Source organism: Neopelma chrysocephalum, unplaced genomic scaffold (assembly GCF_003984885.1).
Source record: "Neopelma chrysocephalum unplaced genomic scaffold, ASM398488v2 Primary Assembly neopelma1_84, whole genome shotgun sequence".
Taxonomy (NCBI): Eukaryota; Metazoa; Chordata; class Aves; order Passeriformes; family Pipridae; genus Neopelma; species Neopelma chrysocephalum.
In genome coordinates this window covers 8,432,013-8,452,671 of record NW_020897746.1, presented here as the reverse complement: position 1 = coordinate 8,452,671, position 20,659 = coordinate 8,432,013, and the positions used below count along the sequence as shown (strand labels likewise).

The window sequence follows — 20,659 nt, the reverse complement described above, 5'->3', positions numbered from 1 at the left end:
AGCTGCAGACAGGAAACCATTTGAAAATTAATATTGTATATTTAACTCTTCGCATTAGCTAGTTTGGAGTAATTTGAATTCTGCTCACATATCCCACTAAATGTTGGCTAGTAAATAAATTACTGTTGTCTCATCACCTTATAAAGTATCACAAATTTGAACACTGGTATGAAATAAAGAGTCTGAAAGATCTCGTAGGATTATGTTTTAATTCGAACTGAAATTATTAAGGAGAAGAGAATTGACACAGTCAAATTAACCTAAGGGTGAGCTAAAGAAGCCTGGGCAGCCAAGGCTAGCATGAGTCTGACCCGGTGTAATGTTGTAATGTCATTATGAACTGCCCTCAGAAGCAACAGCAATTAAGCGAAGGGTAAAGCAGTGGTGAGGCTGTAATTTGTTGCAAGACACCATTATTGGGAAACCAACCTTCTGACACAGAGAATTAATTTTTTTCTCCCTGTGCGCTGCTAATTGGTAAATACGAAGGGTAAATAAAACGACCTCTGCTAGGGCACGTTTCCTGGGTTCGCTGGGTGACAGACGATGACTTTTGGCGAAGCGTTCAGACAGACACCCACCAGCTTTCCTGGCCGCGCACACCCATTTCCTGCAGCGGCCGCTCCCTCAGCAGCGTTGGGAGCACAGAACCGAAACCCTCGTCCTGGAGCGGGCGGGTTTATCGGGGCGGCTCGGCAGGGCCGGCACCGGGGGCGGGGGGAGCGGGAGCGGCCGTGACCCCGCGCGGGCCGCGGGAGCCGTTCTGCCCGTCACGGCCACCGGCCGCCAGAGCCCGACCGCCTGAGGGGCGAGCCCGCCGCCCGCGGGTCCCCCCATCCCCATCATCCCCGTCCCCGTGCCCGCCCCGCTCCGCCCCGTCCCGCCCCCCGGCCGGCGCTGCGGCGGCTCGGCCAGGCCCGTCCCCCCACGGGGCCCGGATCGGCGGCGCCGCCGCCTCCCCGCCGCTGCCGCCGCCCGGCGCGGGCTAGAGCCGGGCCGGGGCCGCGCCGGGCAGTGCCATGAGCCGCGGCTGAGCCGAGGTGAGGGCAGGGCAGGGCGGGCCCGCGCCGGGGGATGCGGGCAGGGGGGAGCGGAGGGGCCGGGGGGGGGGGCGGTCGGGCCGCGCCGCGGGCGGGTCCCGGGGCCGGGCAGGGCGATGGCGGCCGGGGGGACCCGCGGAGCTGAGGGAGCTGAGCCGGGACCCGGCGGTTGCTGTGGCGCTGAGCTGGGCTGGGCTAAGCTGGGCTGGGCTGAGCTGAGCTGAGCTGGGTTGGGCTGAGCTGAGCTGAGCTGAGCTGGGCTGGGCTGGGCTGGGCTGGGCTGGAGCGCTGCCCCTCGGTGTGCCAGAGCCGGGCTCAGCCGCGGCAGCAGTTGTGCAGCAGCTGCCGGAGTACGAGCGACACCTCCAAAACAAGCGGCGGAGGAAGCGGCGGCCGCGGCCGCTCCTGCTGGAGCAGGGGGAGCATTTCCAGTTGGCTTTTAGTACCAAAGGTTTTCTGTCTCCTGAAATTGTTTTCTCTCCGTGGTCGGCTCCCTGGTTTCTGCTTCTCTTTCCATTCCCAGCGTCTTTTGTGTGTTACCTCTGTTGCAGTTCAGTGGCTGAACCCGTGTGCTGTCTCTTCAGCGTGTGTTAAAGTTCCTTTTTAATGTTTGTGCTCAACTTCTTGGTGATTTGTATCTCTCAGCAAATGTCTTGAGGAACTGCTGTCTGTAATTTTGGGGAATTAAGTGTACAGCCGAGAATAGTTTGAAGTTTTGTAGGCGACCTAAGTATTATAACTCGAAGATAAATTAGCATAAGACTTCAGTGCTGTAAGATTATCTTCTGTTAAGATGCTTTGTCATACTCCTCTTTCAAGATGATATTGCTTGTGTTACTCGGGAAAACAAGGCAGGCTCACAATTTCAGGGGTGTGCACTTTTACAAGAAGCCTTTTTTTTTACTGTTACAATAACTTCATATTCCTAAACTGATTAAAATTCAGGTGGTGTGAGTACCCTATTTCAGTTTTCTCTGGATTGAAAATGGACTAAATTAGAGATAAAAGCACTTTAAGCAAAAGAAAGTAATTTTTTTGATGTTAGAATTGACTTTTAAAGACTGACATCGTGTTGGTTTATGATATATGGGAGATTACTGTTCTGTTTGACTTCAAAGCTGATCCAACAAGCTGCTTTGTTGTGGGTGGCATATTAATTTTACTCCAAATAGGTGCTGAAGCTTGAAGGTAGTGTTTCTAAGGCAGGGCAGGGTAAGGTGTGTTCTCTCTGGAGTAAAAGACGAAAAAGTTAATTCTGTGCTCAACTATGTCTTGTACTGGGCTCTGCTGGGGTATGATATCCCCTGGGAATTGTAGTGGTAAGGTGAACATCATCTCTTGTGAGAACATCATCTTTTGGTCCAGGCAAAGAACTTAGTGAGATGACCCATATTGCCTTTATTTCAGAAACGAAAATCAGTGAATAAAATTCAAAGTTAAAACTTGAAGAAGGATACAGCCCAGTAAAATATATATATTAATTGCATCTTTCTTTTTGCATGAAAACAACTCTTGAGGAGTTTCAGATGTTAATAGCGAATATTTAGTTCTAACTAAAGAACTTCTAAACCAACTGTTTTTCAAAGTGAAGAATGTGGAGCGAGAAACCTTGACAGAACATGTAATGTTAATAATTTCTCTGTCATGGCAGGTGCGTAAACAAAGTAATGGGAGATACAGAAACTTACCTGGTAAATAAAATATTAATATAATTGAAATAAATTGAAATCATGTATCTAGAGGACTGAAGATGCACTGTTGCATTCCAGTAGGTTTTTAGTTGATTTGTGACTGTGCTGCTCTAACCTCACCTTTCCATGCAATTCAACCACATCCCTTAGATGAAGTCAGGAGGTTTCTCTTGTAGCATGTCTGAGAGGCCACCAGAGTGACATTGTGTGGGTGTGCAGGTGACCAGTCACAATCATGGCACAGGATACACAGGACATGTTTCCTGTGCTGCTGTTCCCTGTGCTGCTCTCAAAGAGCTTTAGTCAGTTTTGGCCCACGAGATGAGTAAATTGTGGTGCTGAATGTGCAGAGTGTAACTGCTGCCTGCCCAGGAGCTGAAATAAAGGCTGTTTATTAGGATAAATTGTAGTGAAGGGGAGGGTAAGTAAATTCTGGTCTTAAACACAGTTTTTGGAGCTTGGAAAAGTCCCTCAAAATTGGATTTTTATTCTTTTTCCTTGGTAAGCTAGAAATTGTGATATCAGATGGCCACAGTAGTAAAGCTAATTCAGTGTGCTCTAAAGCACTTATCTGTGAATAAAGGCCTTCGTGTTCTAGAAACCCTCAATGCCCTAAATGAAACAATCAGATGACAATGTATGTTGGAAAATAAGAGTGTGATGTAGGCTTAGAGATTAGAGAAATAAAGATAAGAGTTAATACTGTGAGCTGTCATGAGTGTGTGCTTGGTATTAGGAGAGATGTATTCAGAGTAGAAATAACACTGGAAATGCATAAGGGTGCCACATGTGCCCAATAAAAGAGATGGACATTGACTTTCTAAGTAATGTAAAGTGGACATTAGAGAGGATGTGCTGTGCTTTCAAGGTGGAGGATGGTAGAACAGTGAAATACTGAGAGAACAATACTGTGTCAGAACTGTTGATTTAAAAAAAAAAGTGTACCACTCATTATAGTGGAGGACTGTGCTAAATGGTTCAGATCCACCAAGTAAAGGGTTTGGTGGGTTTTTTGTACTATAAGTGGTTGAATTAATCTGCTTTTCTGGATGTGTAGGACAAAGATCCCAGTTATTGTGTCATAAAAACACATGATCAGCTGTTCTTGACAGAACTGTGAATTATCTCTTCTTGGACAGTTTAACTTCTTTAAAGCTTCTGCTAACATGGCAAGCTCAGAAGTTGGAAGGTAGAAAGTTAATAATAATTGGTCTAGGTCCCATTTCCAGCCTGAGGCAACAAGACCTGAAGATTGTACATTTGCTGGGAATGTTTATCCTCACCCAGCAGCCTCAGCCTGTGGGGAGCGTTGGGAGGGCTGGGCTTTGACCACCTGCAAGGAGAAGAGTTCTAAGATGTTGAGTTCTTTACCATCACCTTCATTCTCTGGGTACTCAGATCTGTTGTCTCTGAAGCCCATTGTTTAGTGCCTTTGGAGAGACATGAGAATATAATGGTAAAAAAGGGTTCATGATCCCATCCCGCCTGTCTTCCCTTCCTGTTCCTCAAAACTCCCACTTCTCTGTTCATATTCTTTCTCTCTGTTTATTTTAACTCCCTCCTCTCCAGACAGCAAGGTGTGTTACTCTGCTCTGCAAAGTCCAAATCAGTTGTTAAGTTGGTATTCTAAAAGAGAAGGTGACTGATGGACACAGGATAATGGAAGATCAATAAACACAGTCAACAGTGGTGTTTTCCCATAAAGGTCAGGAGGGCAGAGGAAATGAATTGTGTGAACCAGGCTTTCATATTCATTACCCAGTGTCTCAGTGGGTTATAAAGTGTTGTGCTCCCTGACCCCGCTGGTGAGGGATGACAGGGATGTTGCAGGAGGATGTCCCATAGTGCTGTGAACATATTACATGTCCTGTCAATGCAGGATTGTTATCCTGAAGCTGTGAGAAGATGGGATGGTCAAACTTAGAATAGGATCTCTTAAAAGGGTATGAAAATGCGTATTCAGGAGTTGGGCTGCTCTTCTAGAGGATCTGTTTGAGCCTGTAAAAACTGCTATATTGGGTTTTAGTAGCTTGAGTGAAGACTGAGAGCTGTAAGACTCTGGAGCCTACTCTGGATTTCATGTGTTTTGTTTAAATTATATGTCAGTTGTAAAATAGGACTACAAAAATACAGGCACAAACCAAGCTACTGTCTCCTTTGATACTGGGAATTTCAAAGCAGGTGGCAGAGGATGTCACCTGTCACAGGCTGCAGTGAAGTTCTGATCAGAAATTACACAGAGAGCTGTAAAAATGGCTTTGTTTCACTGGAAGTCAAGATTAAGACTGAGGAAAGAAAACTGTCCAGGCAGGCTCAAAGAATGAGTGTTGTGTGAGGGAAGGGAGGTGGTCGTGCTCCCACGGGTGTGTTTGGGAGCTGGGTTAGGGAATGTCACTGGGCATGTGACACCAAGAGCAGACAGGCAAAGTTGTCTGAGTTTGGCACTTTGAGCTGCAGAATGTTCTGTTTCCTTCACTTCTGAAACTTGGGAATATCCAGAACCTGCCTGTGTGGGCTCTGCCAGGATCCGAGAGTTCCTCTGGCTGAGGCTGGGAATGATAACAGCAGAACATTGCAGAGCATTCCCACATCCCTTCCCGACCATCACCTCCCACTTCTTGTTCCCGTCTCCCTGCTCCAGAGTGCCCACTGGAAGGTGATTTCTGCTCTGGATGCCTTCCAAGCCAGGCATTTCCATTCTTGCTTAATACGGATCCGTCGTGCCTGGAGGGGCTCCACTTTCTTTCCTAATACTCTTGTGTAAGGCTTGGGGTTGGTCACATTAATAAATGTACTTTGGTGGTAAATTAAAGTGATCCCTACGATTCTTGCCCTGTTTGTAGCTGCTGTGAGGTTTGATAAGGCTTATCTTTGCAAGACCTTCTCAGTAGCAGTTCTTTTTGTCTAATCGCTTTCACACTTCTTCCTTTTCAACTTGACTTGAAGTGTTAAACAAAGGAATTGGGAGAAGGGGAAAGAGCTAAGGGCGAGATAATCCTAAATGTCTGTCAGCTCAAAAATGTGCTGGTTAATAATAAAGGCTTTGCCAGGGCTTTAATAAACCTGAGCAAATGTGTGACAACTTTACAGAAGTATTTTTATAAAAGAGAAAGAAAAAAATTTCTACTCTTTATATGTTATTTTTAGTGAGTAACCAGAGATGTGGATGGAGAAAGGACCAGCTGTGCATACAAACTATCTCCTGTTTTGTAATTCCCTTTATTCCCTGTTATCATTCCCTTTATGACAACAGGCTGAGTTTTCCCAGAAGCCTTAACGCTGCTGAGAGGTTGCAGGCAAGCTGAAGAGCAGTGCCTACCAGTTCCAGAAAACTCTGAGTGTCTGAAAAGGTGCATTTAGAGGTGTGTTGTGTTTAAGAGTATAAATATTTGACTGTGTGGATCTCCATTTCTTTTGTCGTGCAGCTTTGAGATGTGGATTGGCAATTGGTTTTGAGTATTGAGCAGATTGTATGAACCCTTGCTTTTCTGATGAGTTGGGACAACTTTTTCATTTTTATTGACCAGCTTTAAAAAAATTCTAGCTAGATATTTATTATTTTTCCTATCAAGTCAAGCTAAAACTTCATAATTGAAATTATAAAAATGAGTAAATTGTGGTGCTGCCCCGTGAGTTGTTTTAGTGCTTGACTTTCTCTGGATGTAGTTTTTTAAACCTGCTTCTTCCATTCAGCTGCCCTGAGCAGTGCACTTACCAATGAAACCTGCTGTGGCTTGACTGTCTTGTTAAAATTTTTCTGCTCACGGAATGAGTGAGGTGTGAACAGTGGCTTTTGGAGCCTCCTCCAATACCCCAGACCGAATTGGTGCTGATTTGCGTGGTCTGTGCAGATCTCAGGCTGTTGAAGAAGGCATTGTCTGTGAGGATCACACTTCTCACTCCCTCCTGGAGAACTTCTGAGAGCTGTGGAGGCCGTTCCTCAGTGGAACAGAGAGGAGTTTGGCTCGGGGTGTGATGACAAGCGTGAGGTGGAAAGATTTCCATCCATGCCTGGATTTCCACTTGCTCTCTTTATTTCAGTTTCTCCCAAAGAGTTGCCAGTGTTGTCTCTAAAGCCTTCATAGCAGGGCAGAGGCAGCTCCTTAGGGATGGGAGCAGCTCCCTCACCCTTTGGTCATCACTGGTTTGTCACCTTATCCTGGAAGACACCCAGAGCTGCCTCCTCTGCCTGGACCTCAGCAATTAAAAGCCTGGTTGAAACACCCACACCCTGACAATGAGCAGGTGAGTATGAGGTACTCACAAACCTGCTCACAGTGTTTGCAATTCAGAGCTTGACTCTCTTTGATAAACAAATTCCTGGTGGATTAATGAAGCATGTATATAGGAACACTGCCCTGTGCCTGAAATGAGCCTTGCCTGCATCATGCAGTAATTGAAGGAGGCAGGATATGGCTCAAAGACACTTATTTCCCTTTGCCCTTTTGAATCCATCTGGTGGCTTTTGCTGTTCTTTTATCTCCCAGCAAACCAAGACCTTAAAATTGATGACCTAAAATTCATTTCCTTGAAGCTGCTTTAGTGACACTTCTCTTTCTGTGCATGTGTGTGCACAAAATGCAGCCATTTTTGCATTCACTCTTACCTATTTTATCGAGTGCTTGAGACTGTAGGCATTATTTCTGAGTGCAATAGTAGAAACTTTTATGGTACTGAAGGCAGTTGCTGGACAAACATTACACTGATAATACCTGGTTACTGAATAGCAAGTACAGGATGAGAAAGGGAAGACTTTAGCCATTTTTTGCAGGGAAATAACTTCAAAGACTGCCAGTGTAGAACTTGCAATACTACTGCTTGAATGTAAAGTAGAAGTGGGATTCTTAAAAATTCATTAAATTTTTTTAAGCTCTTTTCTTCATATTGCACTATGAATTCAGCTGGCAACTGGTGAGTTTTGGTGTGTGTTCCCACAAGACACCCACCTTTTGACCTTTTACTTTTCAGCCTGTGGGATTGTCAGATGAAATTTCTGGAGGCAACTGAGTTGATTTAATGTTTGCAGAAGTGAGATCTGTGTGTGTGTGTGTTTTACAGCTCCATATGTAGCTGGTCAGAATTTAGTACGTGCTTCTGAAATAGAGACCTGGAGGAATTATTTCATTTACAGATGTCCATTTTACTGCTCTACCTGAGGTCTACTTTCCACTAGGTTAAAGACCTGTGTCTGCCTGCTGTGAGTGAATTATGGAGGAACAAATAATTGTTTTCTGAGTTGAGAGAAAATGAGCAGTGGGTGAGAACACTGTTCAAGGAATGCTGAAAAATTCAGAAAACCCTAAATGAACTTAAACCTTTTAAGGACAATTTGTTTCCCCCTTAATTTCACATTGGTGGCCTGATCACACAGTGTTGGGGTAGGTCCATGCTGCTGAGAAAAGAGGAGAGCTCTGTTTGTGTTCTTCCCAATCTTATTTTGTTTACTTTTTTTTTGAGTATTCACATGACAAATTATCTTTCTAGGCATGTTATCACTACCCACATTTGGAGAGAGAAAAACAGAGTAGGAAGGATCCTCTCATATTCTTGTTGCTTAAGTGTGTGAAATAAAGTGCTTTAAGGTGCACAAGGACCTCGCTTTGCCATCACACTGTAATGGTTTTATTCTCCTTTATGAGCAATATCGTGTCTTTATATCTCCATTTATGTGAAATGATCATTTCAATTAAGAGTGCCAGCAAAGCTCTTTTTCTTTCATGTATCTACCTCCCTTGGTTTCTTAGCAATTAGGAATAAAAAGATCTGTTGTGGGAGGTGCTCATCATTTCTGACTCAGTTGGTTTCAATGGAGTCAGGCCTGTAAAGCAGCAGTTCAGGTCAGGGACTCTGTCATTGACCCATCAGATGTTGCAATTAAAATGGATCACAGCTGTTAGAAATAGGAGTTCCCTCCGTTGCTCCTAAAAAAACCAACACACAACCCAAAACCCAACCATCAGAAAGCTTTAATGTATTAAACTGATTCATTAACTGCTGCTCTCTTCATGTCTAATGCAAGAAACAGGGGATGCAGATTGAGCTGGTGGCTTTGATGTCAGGGCTGTTTGTGGCAGGGACCTCTTTCATGTTCTGGATAACAAAGTCCAGGGAATATTCTTGCCAACATCTGTCAATTAATAAGTTTACATCCTGAAGTGTTTGAAGCTATAAATACTATGTGAAAAATAAGAAAATATATTTAAATGAGAGCACATGTGGATGTTTTTGCCACATACTTCTTTTTTTGCCTTAACACTTCTGTGGATTTTGTAAATATTTGAATGTACTGTAATAGAATAAATAGGAATTTTATGGTTGCTTCAACCCTGTGCACTTAAGTGGATGTTTTTGTGTCTGGCTGTCTCATAGTCCAGTATTTCTGGACTATGCTTAAATCACCCCCTAATTCAAAATTATTCTTTTAAGAGACAATACTGAAATGCATATAACAGTTGCAAGGCTCTAGAAGCTTTTGACAAGCTGAAAAACCCCCTTTATGTCATGATAGTCAGCTGGGAAGCTGGGAAAGTCTGGGTTGTCTGTCCTAATGTTTTTATTTGAGCCTCACTTCATATCTCTGCACACTGAGAGTTGTCAGTGTTTCCGTGTTGTGTGTTTGGTTTATTCTTTTAATAAGCAAAACCCTCTGTCCTTAGAGTGGTAAAAATTCAGGTTGTTTGGGGCCATCTGAGTTCCATTTGGGTATCTTGGATGTTCTCCTGCCCTCATCACTGCACTTTATCCTCCTACAGAGCTGCTGAACTTTTACATTTTAGTTTCTAGGTTTTTGAGGTGAACATAAATCTGAATGAGGTGAGTGCTGCCTCAGGCAGAGAGACATGTCTGGTACTTGCCAGTTCTTGGTTTGACATTTTATTTTCCTGCTATTCTTAGGACAAGGATTCTTCAGAGTTTGCTTTACATTTTGTTAACTTTCTATGGATCCTTCTATGAATTGAAAGTTAAAAGCATTTTAGGCATAGAAGCTGCCATTAGTAGTTTATGATCTCTGCACAGTTCTTGCTGGAATAGGATGTGTGATTCTTGGGCTGCTTTAACGTGGTTCTCAGTCCTTGCTGTTGCTGTTTTAAGAAGTCAGTGGCTTTGTATGATCTCGTCCCAAGTGCTGTGTGAACATTGCTCTTCAATGAGAAAAGTTAAAGCAAAATTTTCTTTGCCCTCCTAACAATCCTGAAACTCAAAATAACATAATTACCTGCTCAGGGCTTTCAGAGAAGTCTGGAATTTCAGTCCATTTCCTTCCAAAATTAGATCACAGAGAGCTTTTTTTTATGTTCGTGTGGTGCCAGTTTATGTTTCTTGCCCTTGCAGTTGCCAGGTAGCATGAAATGCTGGTAATACCTTTCTGCATTAATTTTTCATGGAATCCAGTGGCAGCCAAGACCACTCAGTGCCTGGCATGGAGCACGGGCAGGATTGCCTCTCTCAAGTGCTGGGAGCAATATTTTTGAGGGAACTCTGCAGAGCAGTCTGACTTTTGGCTTCAATTGTTTTTGTCCCACCACTTCTCAAACTTCATAGCAACTCTGAAAAGACTTGCATGTTCTGAAGTCCTGTTTATTGACCTTTTCCTAAGATTTTCTATCCTCTGGACCCTCTGGGGATTGTGCTTGCAGAAGCTTCTGAGAACTCCTGGTCTTTCTAAATGCAATTTCTGCATTTATCAAAGACACTTTCCCTTAGGTAGATGAAGTGCAAGGAAGCAAATAAATAAAATAAGGTGCCCTCTAACAGAAGTTTTCTGTGCTAATAGTTGCAGTTTGCTGTGTATCTTCAGGTGCCTTAGGATAGTTAGTTTTTGTGTGTTAAGTACAACTGCCTCTATAGTTAGGTGGGAATACTTTGCTATTTGGATTGAATGTAGCTCTCCTCCTTCCCCTGGACAATTTAAGCTTTCTGAAAATAGCCTTGCTTTGATTAGTTGTCCTTATATTGTTTTGTGCCAACAGCTTGGGGAGCCAAAAGTTGAAATTTTTCTAATTTATTTTATTTGAAGAGATATTACCTTGCTGCTTAGGGCTGTGTGCTTGGGCCAAGTATTAAATGCTTTAGTCCTGTTTAGTAATAGCAGAGAATATCCTCTTCTCTAATTTTGAAAACATCTCTTGAGACCTAAAGAACCCTTGATTGTGTCCCATGTTTTGTCCTGGCGGGTTAAAAAGCCATAAAGCACCTTGGCTGCTAATCCTCTGCAGAACATGAAATTAAAATGAAGGTTGTGCATCAGAAATGAGAGATTTGATCAATCATTAAAAATCCTCTGGGAAAAAAAATACCTCTTTAGATACCTGTGGGGTATTTTGTAAATCTGTAGATTCTGTTCCTTTTTAAATGATCTTTCATAACTACATTTTACATGACGACCCAGAATTTGAGGTACTAATTGGTGCTCTGTGTATGTCATGTGGACAAGCCTGTTTATTTTTAATACCTTTTCTGGGATTTTCATGTGATGGTTGGTTTAACTTTATTAACTTTGCAGGTGCTGTGAATATTGACTGAATTTTTTTGTTGATGAAATGAGCTTTAAATGTAAAAAGAAGTCCTTGAATGCTCTTTGTTACCTGTGGGCACTTTTACCTATTGATGTGCATTTGCATTGCTGGGAAAAATGAGCCTGCAAGGGAACTCTGCTGAGCCCTTTTTAATTTGGGATTCAGGGCAGCTTATTTGGCTTCATTTTGGGAACATGCTTTTCTGTAAGTCACTCGGTCAGAATTTCCCCTGAAGATTTCATGGTGACCTTTCATTTGATCGGAGATGTGGGCAACGTTTTCAGCTGTGGACTAATCCAGGGAGGTTATAGATAAGCTTTTATCAAATTAATGAGGAGCTGATTTTTTCCCCCCCACTGAGATAAGAGGGAGTTCAATTCTGCACAGTTTTATGTTCTACCTCACCATTTACCCTTTCCACAGGATGTAACTTTTTATGTGTAGGCTTTTCATGGTTTATTATTACAGAAATAAAACATCTTCTGTTGAGATGCACAACTTCTGCAGCACCAGAAGATTCTGATTTAGTCTTTCCTCCCTTTTAGAAGAGAACAAACCCACCAGTTATATATTTATTGCTCAGAATTTTAAGACCATTGTTTTTTTGGTTGGTTGCTTGGTTGGTTGGTTTTTGTTTGTTTGGTTTTTTTGTTTGTTTGTTTTTACTCACCTTTGGCATGCAAGGGTGATTCTGAAGCAAGTGCTTCAGCCAGGCAGTACAGCAGTTTTGGAAAAGAAAGTGGAAAAAGCTGGCTTTAGGCTGGGACAGAAGTTTGCCTCTGATTGCTCTGGTTTTAATGTATCTGTTCCTGACTCCCTTGCTTCAGGAATTTCACATCTAGGTCTGTAAATCTTTCTTTTTCTGGGGCATTTCTCTTCTCACTCGTGGCCAAATTAGGTTTTTTTGGGGTAATTTTGATGGCAACAAGTAGTTATCTGGGAAAATATGTATTTGAGTGTACATTTTAAAGACAGCAATATATGATACAGGAAATGACTAAATCTCCAAAATCTGTGATGGAGGGGGAGAGGAAGGGTTTGGTGGTGGTTTTGTTACTCTTTTGGTTTGTTCTGGGAATTAGTAAAAGGTCCCTTTGAACTGTTCAGTGTTAAATGTTTCGGAAGGAAAAGATTCTACTTGTTGCTTGCAATGACAAATGATAAAGAAACAATAGAGTTCATAGGAGGAGAACACGTGAATGGAGAAAGTATCATGTACCAGAATTTTTATTTGTTCTCATTGTACCAACTGGGAGTAAATGTTCTTTAATGTAATTACACTCTGGTGCTGTTTGAATCTCCTCCAAAGAGCAGAGCTTTGCTTAAAAACTTCTTTTATTTCTTCTCTTAGGGGACGTGTTCGATTCCTTACAAATAGTGCTGCACTTCAGCCTGCAGAAAGTCATGAAATAAGAAGAAATTAGATTTTTCTGAGCTTCTAGTCAACCTTTAACTGCTCAGCTTTTTGTGTTTGTCAAAATTAGACCGTAGTGCTGCTTTTAAAGTTTTTGGTGTGAGTGTCATGAAGGAGAATAGGAAAGCATAATAATTATTCTTTTATCAGTAAAGGCAGAGAAACTAATGTGGTAGCTGACCTTTCTCAGGTCTTTGGGGAAAATGTTAACTTACAATGGACTCGCTTAGCTGACATTAAACAGTTTTTATTTGTTTATTTTTGAAGTGTTGTAAATACAAGCTTGTATTTGGGACCTTATTTTGAAGACTCCTTATTTGCCATTGCAATTTTCCTTGACCTTTCTGTTCTGGACTTACGACACTTATTTGTCCCTTTGATAGGTTTCTAGTTCTCATTAAAAGTATCATCTCCTTGAGAAGACTCTAAAATCTTGCTTAAGATCCTTCTTTTAAGTATCACTTAAATGCTGGTTATTTAACTGAAATAGTTCTGAATTAAAAGCATTTACAAAAAAATGAATTTTTTTTTTAATGAAGCTCAGAGAATTCCTGCTGGAGGTGTTTTAGGTCTTAACCATCTTAGTTGTGATAACCTGGCTTACTTCTCTTAAAAGATGTGTGCTGTGTGTGCATAATATAATCCTTTCTTTTAATACTTTTTGATGTTGATACCAACTTTTTCATTTGCCCTTGGATTTAAAACAGGCTTTATTGGGGTTTTGTTCCTCTTTCCCCCCCCCCGCCCTGTATCTCAAATCCAGTTGCATGAACTTGAAAGGTGAAGCAAAACTTCCTTCTTCCTGATGGAAAGTGAGGTTTAAAGTCTGGGCTTGCTCCAGGCTGGGTAACTGGATCCCTGACACGAGGGATCCCAGGGCTGCTGTGTGACTGTAATTACCAACCCTGGCTCTGTAGTTCATCTAAAAGTAATGACTAATGGATGTGAAAGGAACAATGGATGTTAACCATGGAATACATTAACTCATGGAGACACCAAGGGAATTTAATGGGTTGTAATTAGAAATTTGAATGGGGGTAGGAAGGAATGTTGAATTTGGGGGTTTGTATCCTTTTTTTTGTCTTTTGTGGTATAGATCTGCTGGAGGAGATGAAATTCATGTGGCAGGTGATGTCCCAGCAGCTGTGATCTCTGCTTCAGGGAGGGCTTCTGGGCTAAATGGGAATTGGCTTTCTAGACTGTTTCTGTGCCAAAGGAGTGCTTTTCACTAGTGCTGGGCTTGGTTTTGAAGGACCTGAAATGAAGCCTTCTAGCTCTTTCAAGAGAAGGATTTTTCTCTACTACTGAGTGCTCTGTTACTTATTTTAAATAGGTATAAAGAATTGCAACAGTTCTCCCACATATCTCGGTGTTGGAAGGAAGACACTGGTTGAGTCTCTGGTAAATCAAATGAAATCAAGAATTTCTAGGAGCAAATATGGATTTCAGAACGTGTTGGCCTGTGCAGGTGTTCCCAATCCGGGAAAGATTTAGCACGAGGTCACATTGTGGCATTATCAATAATCAAATTAGTGGTTTCCTGAACAGCATTTAGGGCTTGTTCTTCTGGCACAACTGGCAGATAGAGGGGAAAGTATTACAGAGCAGTTTAAGAACCTGTAAGGCTTTTCCTTTACTTAGGAGGAAAGGAATTTCTGTTTTGTGGAAAACACATTTTTTTGGTCTGTGTTTAGTAGCAACCAGCAGGGAAAATACAAGTGTTGAACCCTGCTGGCCATTTTTGTGAAAGCATTTTGGTAATGCAGTGTGCCCTGTACCCTTTCCCCCTCATGCAGATGTTGCAATAAGTAATAGCAATGTGATTAGAATAGTTGGCTGCTGCAGTGCATGTGAATTTAGTTACCCAATCTGGGCTGTTTCTCCAAGTGAATGATTATGAAAGGCATTGAATTGCTCTGCTGAATATACCTTAATTAGTAAATGTGGCCGAATTGAACTGTGGGTAAAACAAGTGTGGTGGATGCAACTCTGACCTTTGAAGTTAGTTCCTAGTTTGCTGCTCTGTGTTGGCTGAATCACTTTCTGAATTGTTAATGTGAAAATAATTGCTGTGCTCCATCTCTAAAGTTGAATGTGTAATTGTCTGAAACAGGCCCTTCAGTGCACCGGGTGCTTTCTGGGGCTCGGCTGAAGAAGGGTGGGGTGTGTGTTTGTGCACTGCAGGGTTTGCCAGTTCAGGAGAAGTTGGGCAGAAGGACAGACTGCTGGGTGCTCAGCTCTTCCTGTGAACACTCCCAATTAGTCATTCCTGCTGTAGGTGAGAGCACATGTTACTGGAGTGACACTCAGAGAAGGTGCCTGACCCACACCAACCTCTCCCTGGGTGTCCCTGTTGGTCTCCAGGTGCTTCCTGGAGTGTTCCAGACGTGTTGTCACCTGGGTAAAAACACATCCTCAGGAAAGGGCTGGGCAAGGAATATTTTCTATTCCCAGGCAGCTGTGTGCCCTGTTTGCCTGGTTCACTGTTTCCTGCTGTAAAAGCACTGCCTGTAGGTGAGGATTCTGAACTGCTGTGCTGTGGGTGATGGGGATGCAGTGCCCCGAGGTCACAAGTGGAATGGCAGCAGTTGGTTGGCAGCTCTCTCATTCCACCCTGCAAAAGCATCCACTTCGGGGGAAAGGAGTTATTTTCTGAGCAGCCTTCTTCCCTTCCAGGCAAAAGTTCATGTTTTGAGTCATTTGAAGCCTGAGGATCTGAGATTATTATTGTTATTCAGATCTGCCTGCCACATAAATAAAACTGATACCTTGCATCTTCAGAATCAACAACAGGAAAACCCTGAAGAGGCAGCCAGAGGAGGTGGGGACAGTGTGGCCTTCAAAAGAAGGACCAAAGCAAACCTGTGTTTCTGCAGGTACTGATGTGGTTTGGAGTTGTACCACTTCATATGGAGAGGGAATGTCAGGGTGGGAGAGGAGCTGAGGAGTAGGAGAAAGGGGAAGCCGTGAGTGAGGATAATGTAGCCAGAAATCAGTAAGAAGTGAATCTGTTAGAATGATTTAAGGAGTAAAAATGTGCAGTTAGAGAACCTAATGAAATATCTTTGTTATCAAAACCGGACAAAAGTGAAAGAACTGTGCTGGAGAAGCTTTTCAGCATCTACTTGGATTAAAAAAAAGAGAAAAATCCAGCAAACAAACAAAACCCCAAATCCTCCACAGCAGAATAGAAGTTATGATCAGGAAGCGTTGGAAATATGCTTTTATAAGACATAATTCGTGGTGTAGTAACATGCTTAGGGTAGGCAAATAGTGGCTAATCAAGAATTTCCTTCCTCTCTGTGTTAACTAGTTAATCATGATGTTAAGAAAGTCTTGCTTGTTCAGTAAGGAGTACAATAGTACAATCTCTTTTCAGTACATTTGGTGTGTGCAAGTAAAGTTCATCTGTTTCAGGTCATTAGCACTGCATTAGCACAGCGTGTTTAAACATGAGGTAATTAACTGCACAGTGCAAACACAGTGTGCTAAAGAGCCATCCAAACCCACCAAGTTCTAGCTGATACAAAATACCACACTGGAAATGCTGTTGGGAGGAGGGAGTTAATATTTTTCACCTCTTTTGCTAAATTATTGATACATGATTAGTGCCAAATGGCAGAAGAGAAGGAGTCAAGCTGATGCCAACAGCATCCTATGCAAGGGTTTGGGTTTTTTGGGGGGGAGGTTGGTTTTTTTTCTTCCTGAGTGTATGACATGGAAGATGAGTAGGGTTTTTTGTATTTACAAATTTTGGTTTATTTATTTATTGCAATTTCACAAGTGGCACATTAAAGATGTGTGATAGCTGATGGTCCAGCACGAGGGAAATGGAAATGGAGTTAGACAGTAGTAGCCTTTTCACTGTCCAAAATAAATTTGGGTGCATTTGTCTAAAAAGTGGGGTGATTTTGCAGTTTGAACTACGTGAAATGGAACTGTGTCCAAAGGCAGTGTGGATCCTGGCTGCTGGTGGTTCCCAGGCTGCTAATCCAACAGGGAAATGAAAGACCAAATTTCTCACTAACTTTAGCACTCACCAAGTTATATGTACATATGACTGATAATATACAACCTGACTGGCAAGCACACAAATGCTCAAAGAAGCAAGGAATAAACTAGTCAACAGTTTAGGAGCCATAAAATGGGCAACTATAGTGAGTAGGAAATTGTGGGCAGATATTCCCTCCTGTTCCAACGTTATTGGATAAGCTGTGTAGCAGAGCTCTGCTGTTTTAAAATGTTTAACCCAGCTTATTTTACTGACAGGCTAAAAAACATTTACATGAGCAGCTCTGTTGGGAAGTATAAAGGGCTGCAACCTTTAGTGGGGTGATGATGCCGAACAGGTGGCACAGCATTGCTGGATAATACAATCTGATATCACAACTGTTTGTGAAGTGCTCATTTCTTCACCACCACATAATCCTTCTCCTGAACTGCTCTTTAAACGTCAGCAAAGGCCTCTCATTAATTCAGCCTGACAGTTTGATTACAGCATTTTAACAGCTTCTGAAAAATAATTCAGTTACTGAAGTGGTAAACTCGCTGTCTTGGCAGTGGAGATAAAGTGCTGCCTCACAGCCGGAGAGGCAGAGCTAATCCTGGAATTCCTGATCCATCTCTGGGCATGGTCACCAGTAGTTTAAATGTGTGGCATTTCCTCTCCACGTAAATATGTGCAAAGTCCACTTTCTTGGTCAGTAAAATTCTTGAAATAATGTGCTTCCCACACGTGAAGATTTTTACGTGTTGCAGACCCTCCTCTGAGTTTCAAATCTGCTTTAGTTGAAAGAAATAGGAGGTATTAATTATTGCCTGTAGAAGGAGCTGAGAGTCAGGAGTAAAGAATTTCATTGTGGTGGGGTGGGATGGGGCTTCTGGAACACAGAAGTGCATGTAGTGGGGAAAATATGGAAGTGGTGCTTCAGAGATGAACTGTAATTTCAGAACACTTGGAGATAATTTTAGCAGCATGGCACTTGTTAATATTGCCATTTTGTGCTATGTAGAAATATGTAGCAAACACTAACCTAGATCTCTAAGTCTGAGCATAAGTGTCTTCTGCTTGGGTTTTCTTGAGTTTTTTTCCAACCTAAAATTGTGTCATTCTTCCTTCAAGATCACCTTAAGAGGGCCTACAATGCTCTCCATGCCTATCCATGACTGCCAATTGTCCTAAGCCTGTTTTTCTCCCTGTCTTTCTTTGAATCTGCTCTTGCATTTAATGGTAATAAAAATGAGATATTTAAGCAGATGCAGAGGAAATGTTAACTAAAATATAGATATGTTTTATGCAGTGAAATAAATGTACAGTAAATTTCTTTAATGTCAGTCCATAATTTGACCAGACAGCTGTAAATCCAGTGAGAAGAGAGTGTCCAGAGCATTTTAATTTTCAACTGACTGACCTGTTTGGCTCAACACTTGAAAATAAGGTATTTGAAGGGTGAAAAAATTGCATTTAACATAGTCCTACATTTTCTCCACAGACTCTGACACATCTCTGGAACCTGCAATGACAAGTCGGAACAGTAGCCATGCAGAGAAAACTGGTGAAATGTCCTCAAAGCAGTCAACACCAAAAGTGCAGGTCCAACGATCTGTCTCCCAAGAAACCATCACTATTCATTTCTCTGCATTTGGGAAGGAGGAAGAAGAGGAGGAAGAGGAGTTTAAAGAGTTTCTTGATGAGGAACTAGATGACCAAAGCATTGTAACAGCACTTGAAGCCAAGGAAGACCTCTGCTTTGAGCATCCCGGCCATGACCTTTCTGGTCCAGCTACCTCGCTTAACGTGGCCAACTCTGCATCACTGCTGTCCTCATCACCTGCAGTTCTGCCAACTGCAGAGACTGTGACGCTCTTGGATTCTCCTTCTGCATCCCGAGTGTTCAGTGCAGTGCCACTCGTCCTGTCTCCATCGTCACACTCATGTCACACAGTTGACGTATCAGGTGCATCTGTGGCGTATCAGGTGGGATCTGTGGAGCAGAAATCCAGCCTGTCGTCTTCCCCATCCTCATCCCCTTCCAGATCTACTGGGTCATCCACAGTTTCTAGTTCCAAGCCTTTTAAGGGGTTAGTCAAGTCCCTTTCAACAGATGTGGAACCCAAAGAACCCACCCCACCGATGCGACATAGACAGTTAATGAAAACCTTGGTGAAATCTCTGTCTACAGACACTTCTAAACAAGAGTCTGAAGCTGTGTCTTACAGGCCACCTGACTCGAAACTGAACTTGCATCTGTTCAAACAGTTCACTCAACCTCGAGCTACAGGTGGTGATTCTAAAACTGCCCCCTCCTCTCCATTAACATCCCCCTCTGACACTCGTTCCTTTTTTAAAGTACCTGAAATGGAGGCTAAAATTGAAGATACTAAAAGACGCCTTTCTGAGGTAATGTATGAGCCTCTTCAGCTGCTCAGTAAAATAATGGGTGATGAAAGTAGTAGCCACAGGCCCAAAGCCTTATCTTCAAGTGCTTCAGAACTCTCAAACCTTTCCAGTTTGAATGGCCATTTGGAAAGCAATAACAACTACAGCATTAAGGAGGAGGAGTGTGACTCGGAAGGGGACATCTCTGGAGGTGACTCTGTGAGTAAGGGTGATCAGTCAAAGGCTGCTGAGGAACATGCAAAAGACACAGAGACCCCAAGCTCTCAGTCTTCAAGCACAAAGGACGTGAGTTCGAAACCTTCACTCGTACTTGAAAAATGTTCGTTGTCTGCACTAGTGAGCAGGGAGGATGAGGAGTTTTGTGAACTGTATTCTGAGGACTTTCTCTTGCTAGAGGATGAAAGCAAAACTGATAAACCTGCTGAGACCGTGGTGGATCCTGAGATGACTGAGGAAACTGTCACTATGCTCAGCAGTGAAGATGAAAACAATCTGGATGTGCAACAGCCTAAACCACCGTTGAAAACTTTGTATGTCTTAACACTGTTAGTCTATGCTTATTTAATTATCCCTCTCCCTGGCTACTTAAGTGGACTCTTACTTGGAATGGCCCTTGGATTTATGGTAGCTGTCTGTGTGATTTGGCTTGTTACTCCACGTACTCGTGAATATCTCAAATTTCATAAAAGTATGAAAAAGCGATGGAATGCAGGAGCTCTAGACATCAAAGAACCTGACATACTGAAGGTGAGGTCATGGCATTTTGTGTGTGTTTGTGTGCATTATTTTGGGTAGAAGGAATAAACTGGATTTATTCTGAGGGTGCAAATGAGCTGAATTATCCCCATTTGTAAATACAGTTTCGTTTTAGGGTTAGGTGGCTTTGGCAGGGGCACAAATGGTTTAGTATCTGAGAATATATAAGATTTCAGTGTCTTTAAAGATTAGTGGAAAATGGAATTTCTTCAAAAGTAAAAGGGCAAATGGTTTTGCTGAGGGATTTGAAATTATCCATCTGAACTACTGAGAGCAAGTAGTGTCAGAGTTTAGTGTGTAAAAGAACATTTGTTCTTGAAGCTGCATTTTGGGAAATGTATTTTGTTTCTGGGATATTTTACTGTCTAGGCAGTAATTTGTCTTGTCTGTTCAGCCTAAGCAGAGTCAGGAGCCTTGTGTTCAAGTGCAGCACAGAGAGTTGGAGAGCATATGGAATTCTCAAACATGAGCTAATTAGGATGGGAGGAGGAATTACAGCTCAGCAAAACATGTGCCTGAGAGCTGGGTTTTAAATGAAGCTCTTAGAAAATTTGTTCTCCCTCCTCTTTACCCTTCCCCATCTCCACTTCTTGTTCAGATCATGCAAATTCCTATGTCTGGCTGTCTGTCCAGCTGTGATCCACCACTCAGTTCCTTCCGTGGCTTTGTGCTTGTTGTCCCTGCCCTGCCTCTCCTAATCTCCATCTGTGATTAATTAATATTTTCCCAATTGCAGAATTCTGAGCAGTAAAGCACCTGCTGGTTTCTCATGTGCTCCAGAAGCATTTCTGAGTGACAGTGGTACAACCTTCCCTTGATATCACTTGCTTAGCAGAGTATTT

At 42.5% G+C, this 20,659-nt stretch overlaps 1 protein-coding gene across 3 annotated transcripts in view; it reads left to right on the top strand.

Moving 5' to 3' along the window:
• The first annotated feature begins 950 nt into the window (after positions 1-950).
• The window catches only part of TEX2 (testis expressed 2), a 42,110-nt gene continuing 22,401 nt past the window's right edge, over positions 951-20,659 (top strand). The window contains exons 1-2 of one of the 3 annotated variants that reach the window (XM_027691798.1): positions 951-1,040; positions 18,154-19,808. In XM_027691798.1, coding sequence (XP_027547599.1) covers positions 18,180-19,808 — 1,629 coding nt within the window. In that variant the 5' untranslated portion in view covers positions 951-1,040; positions 18,154-18,179. Of the gene's footprint in view, positions 1,041-1,363; positions 1,492-6,070; positions 6,094-18,153; positions 19,809-20,659 lie in introns of those variants that run through there. The other 2 variants (XM_027691797.1, XM_027691796.1) reach the window with 2 other exon arrangements.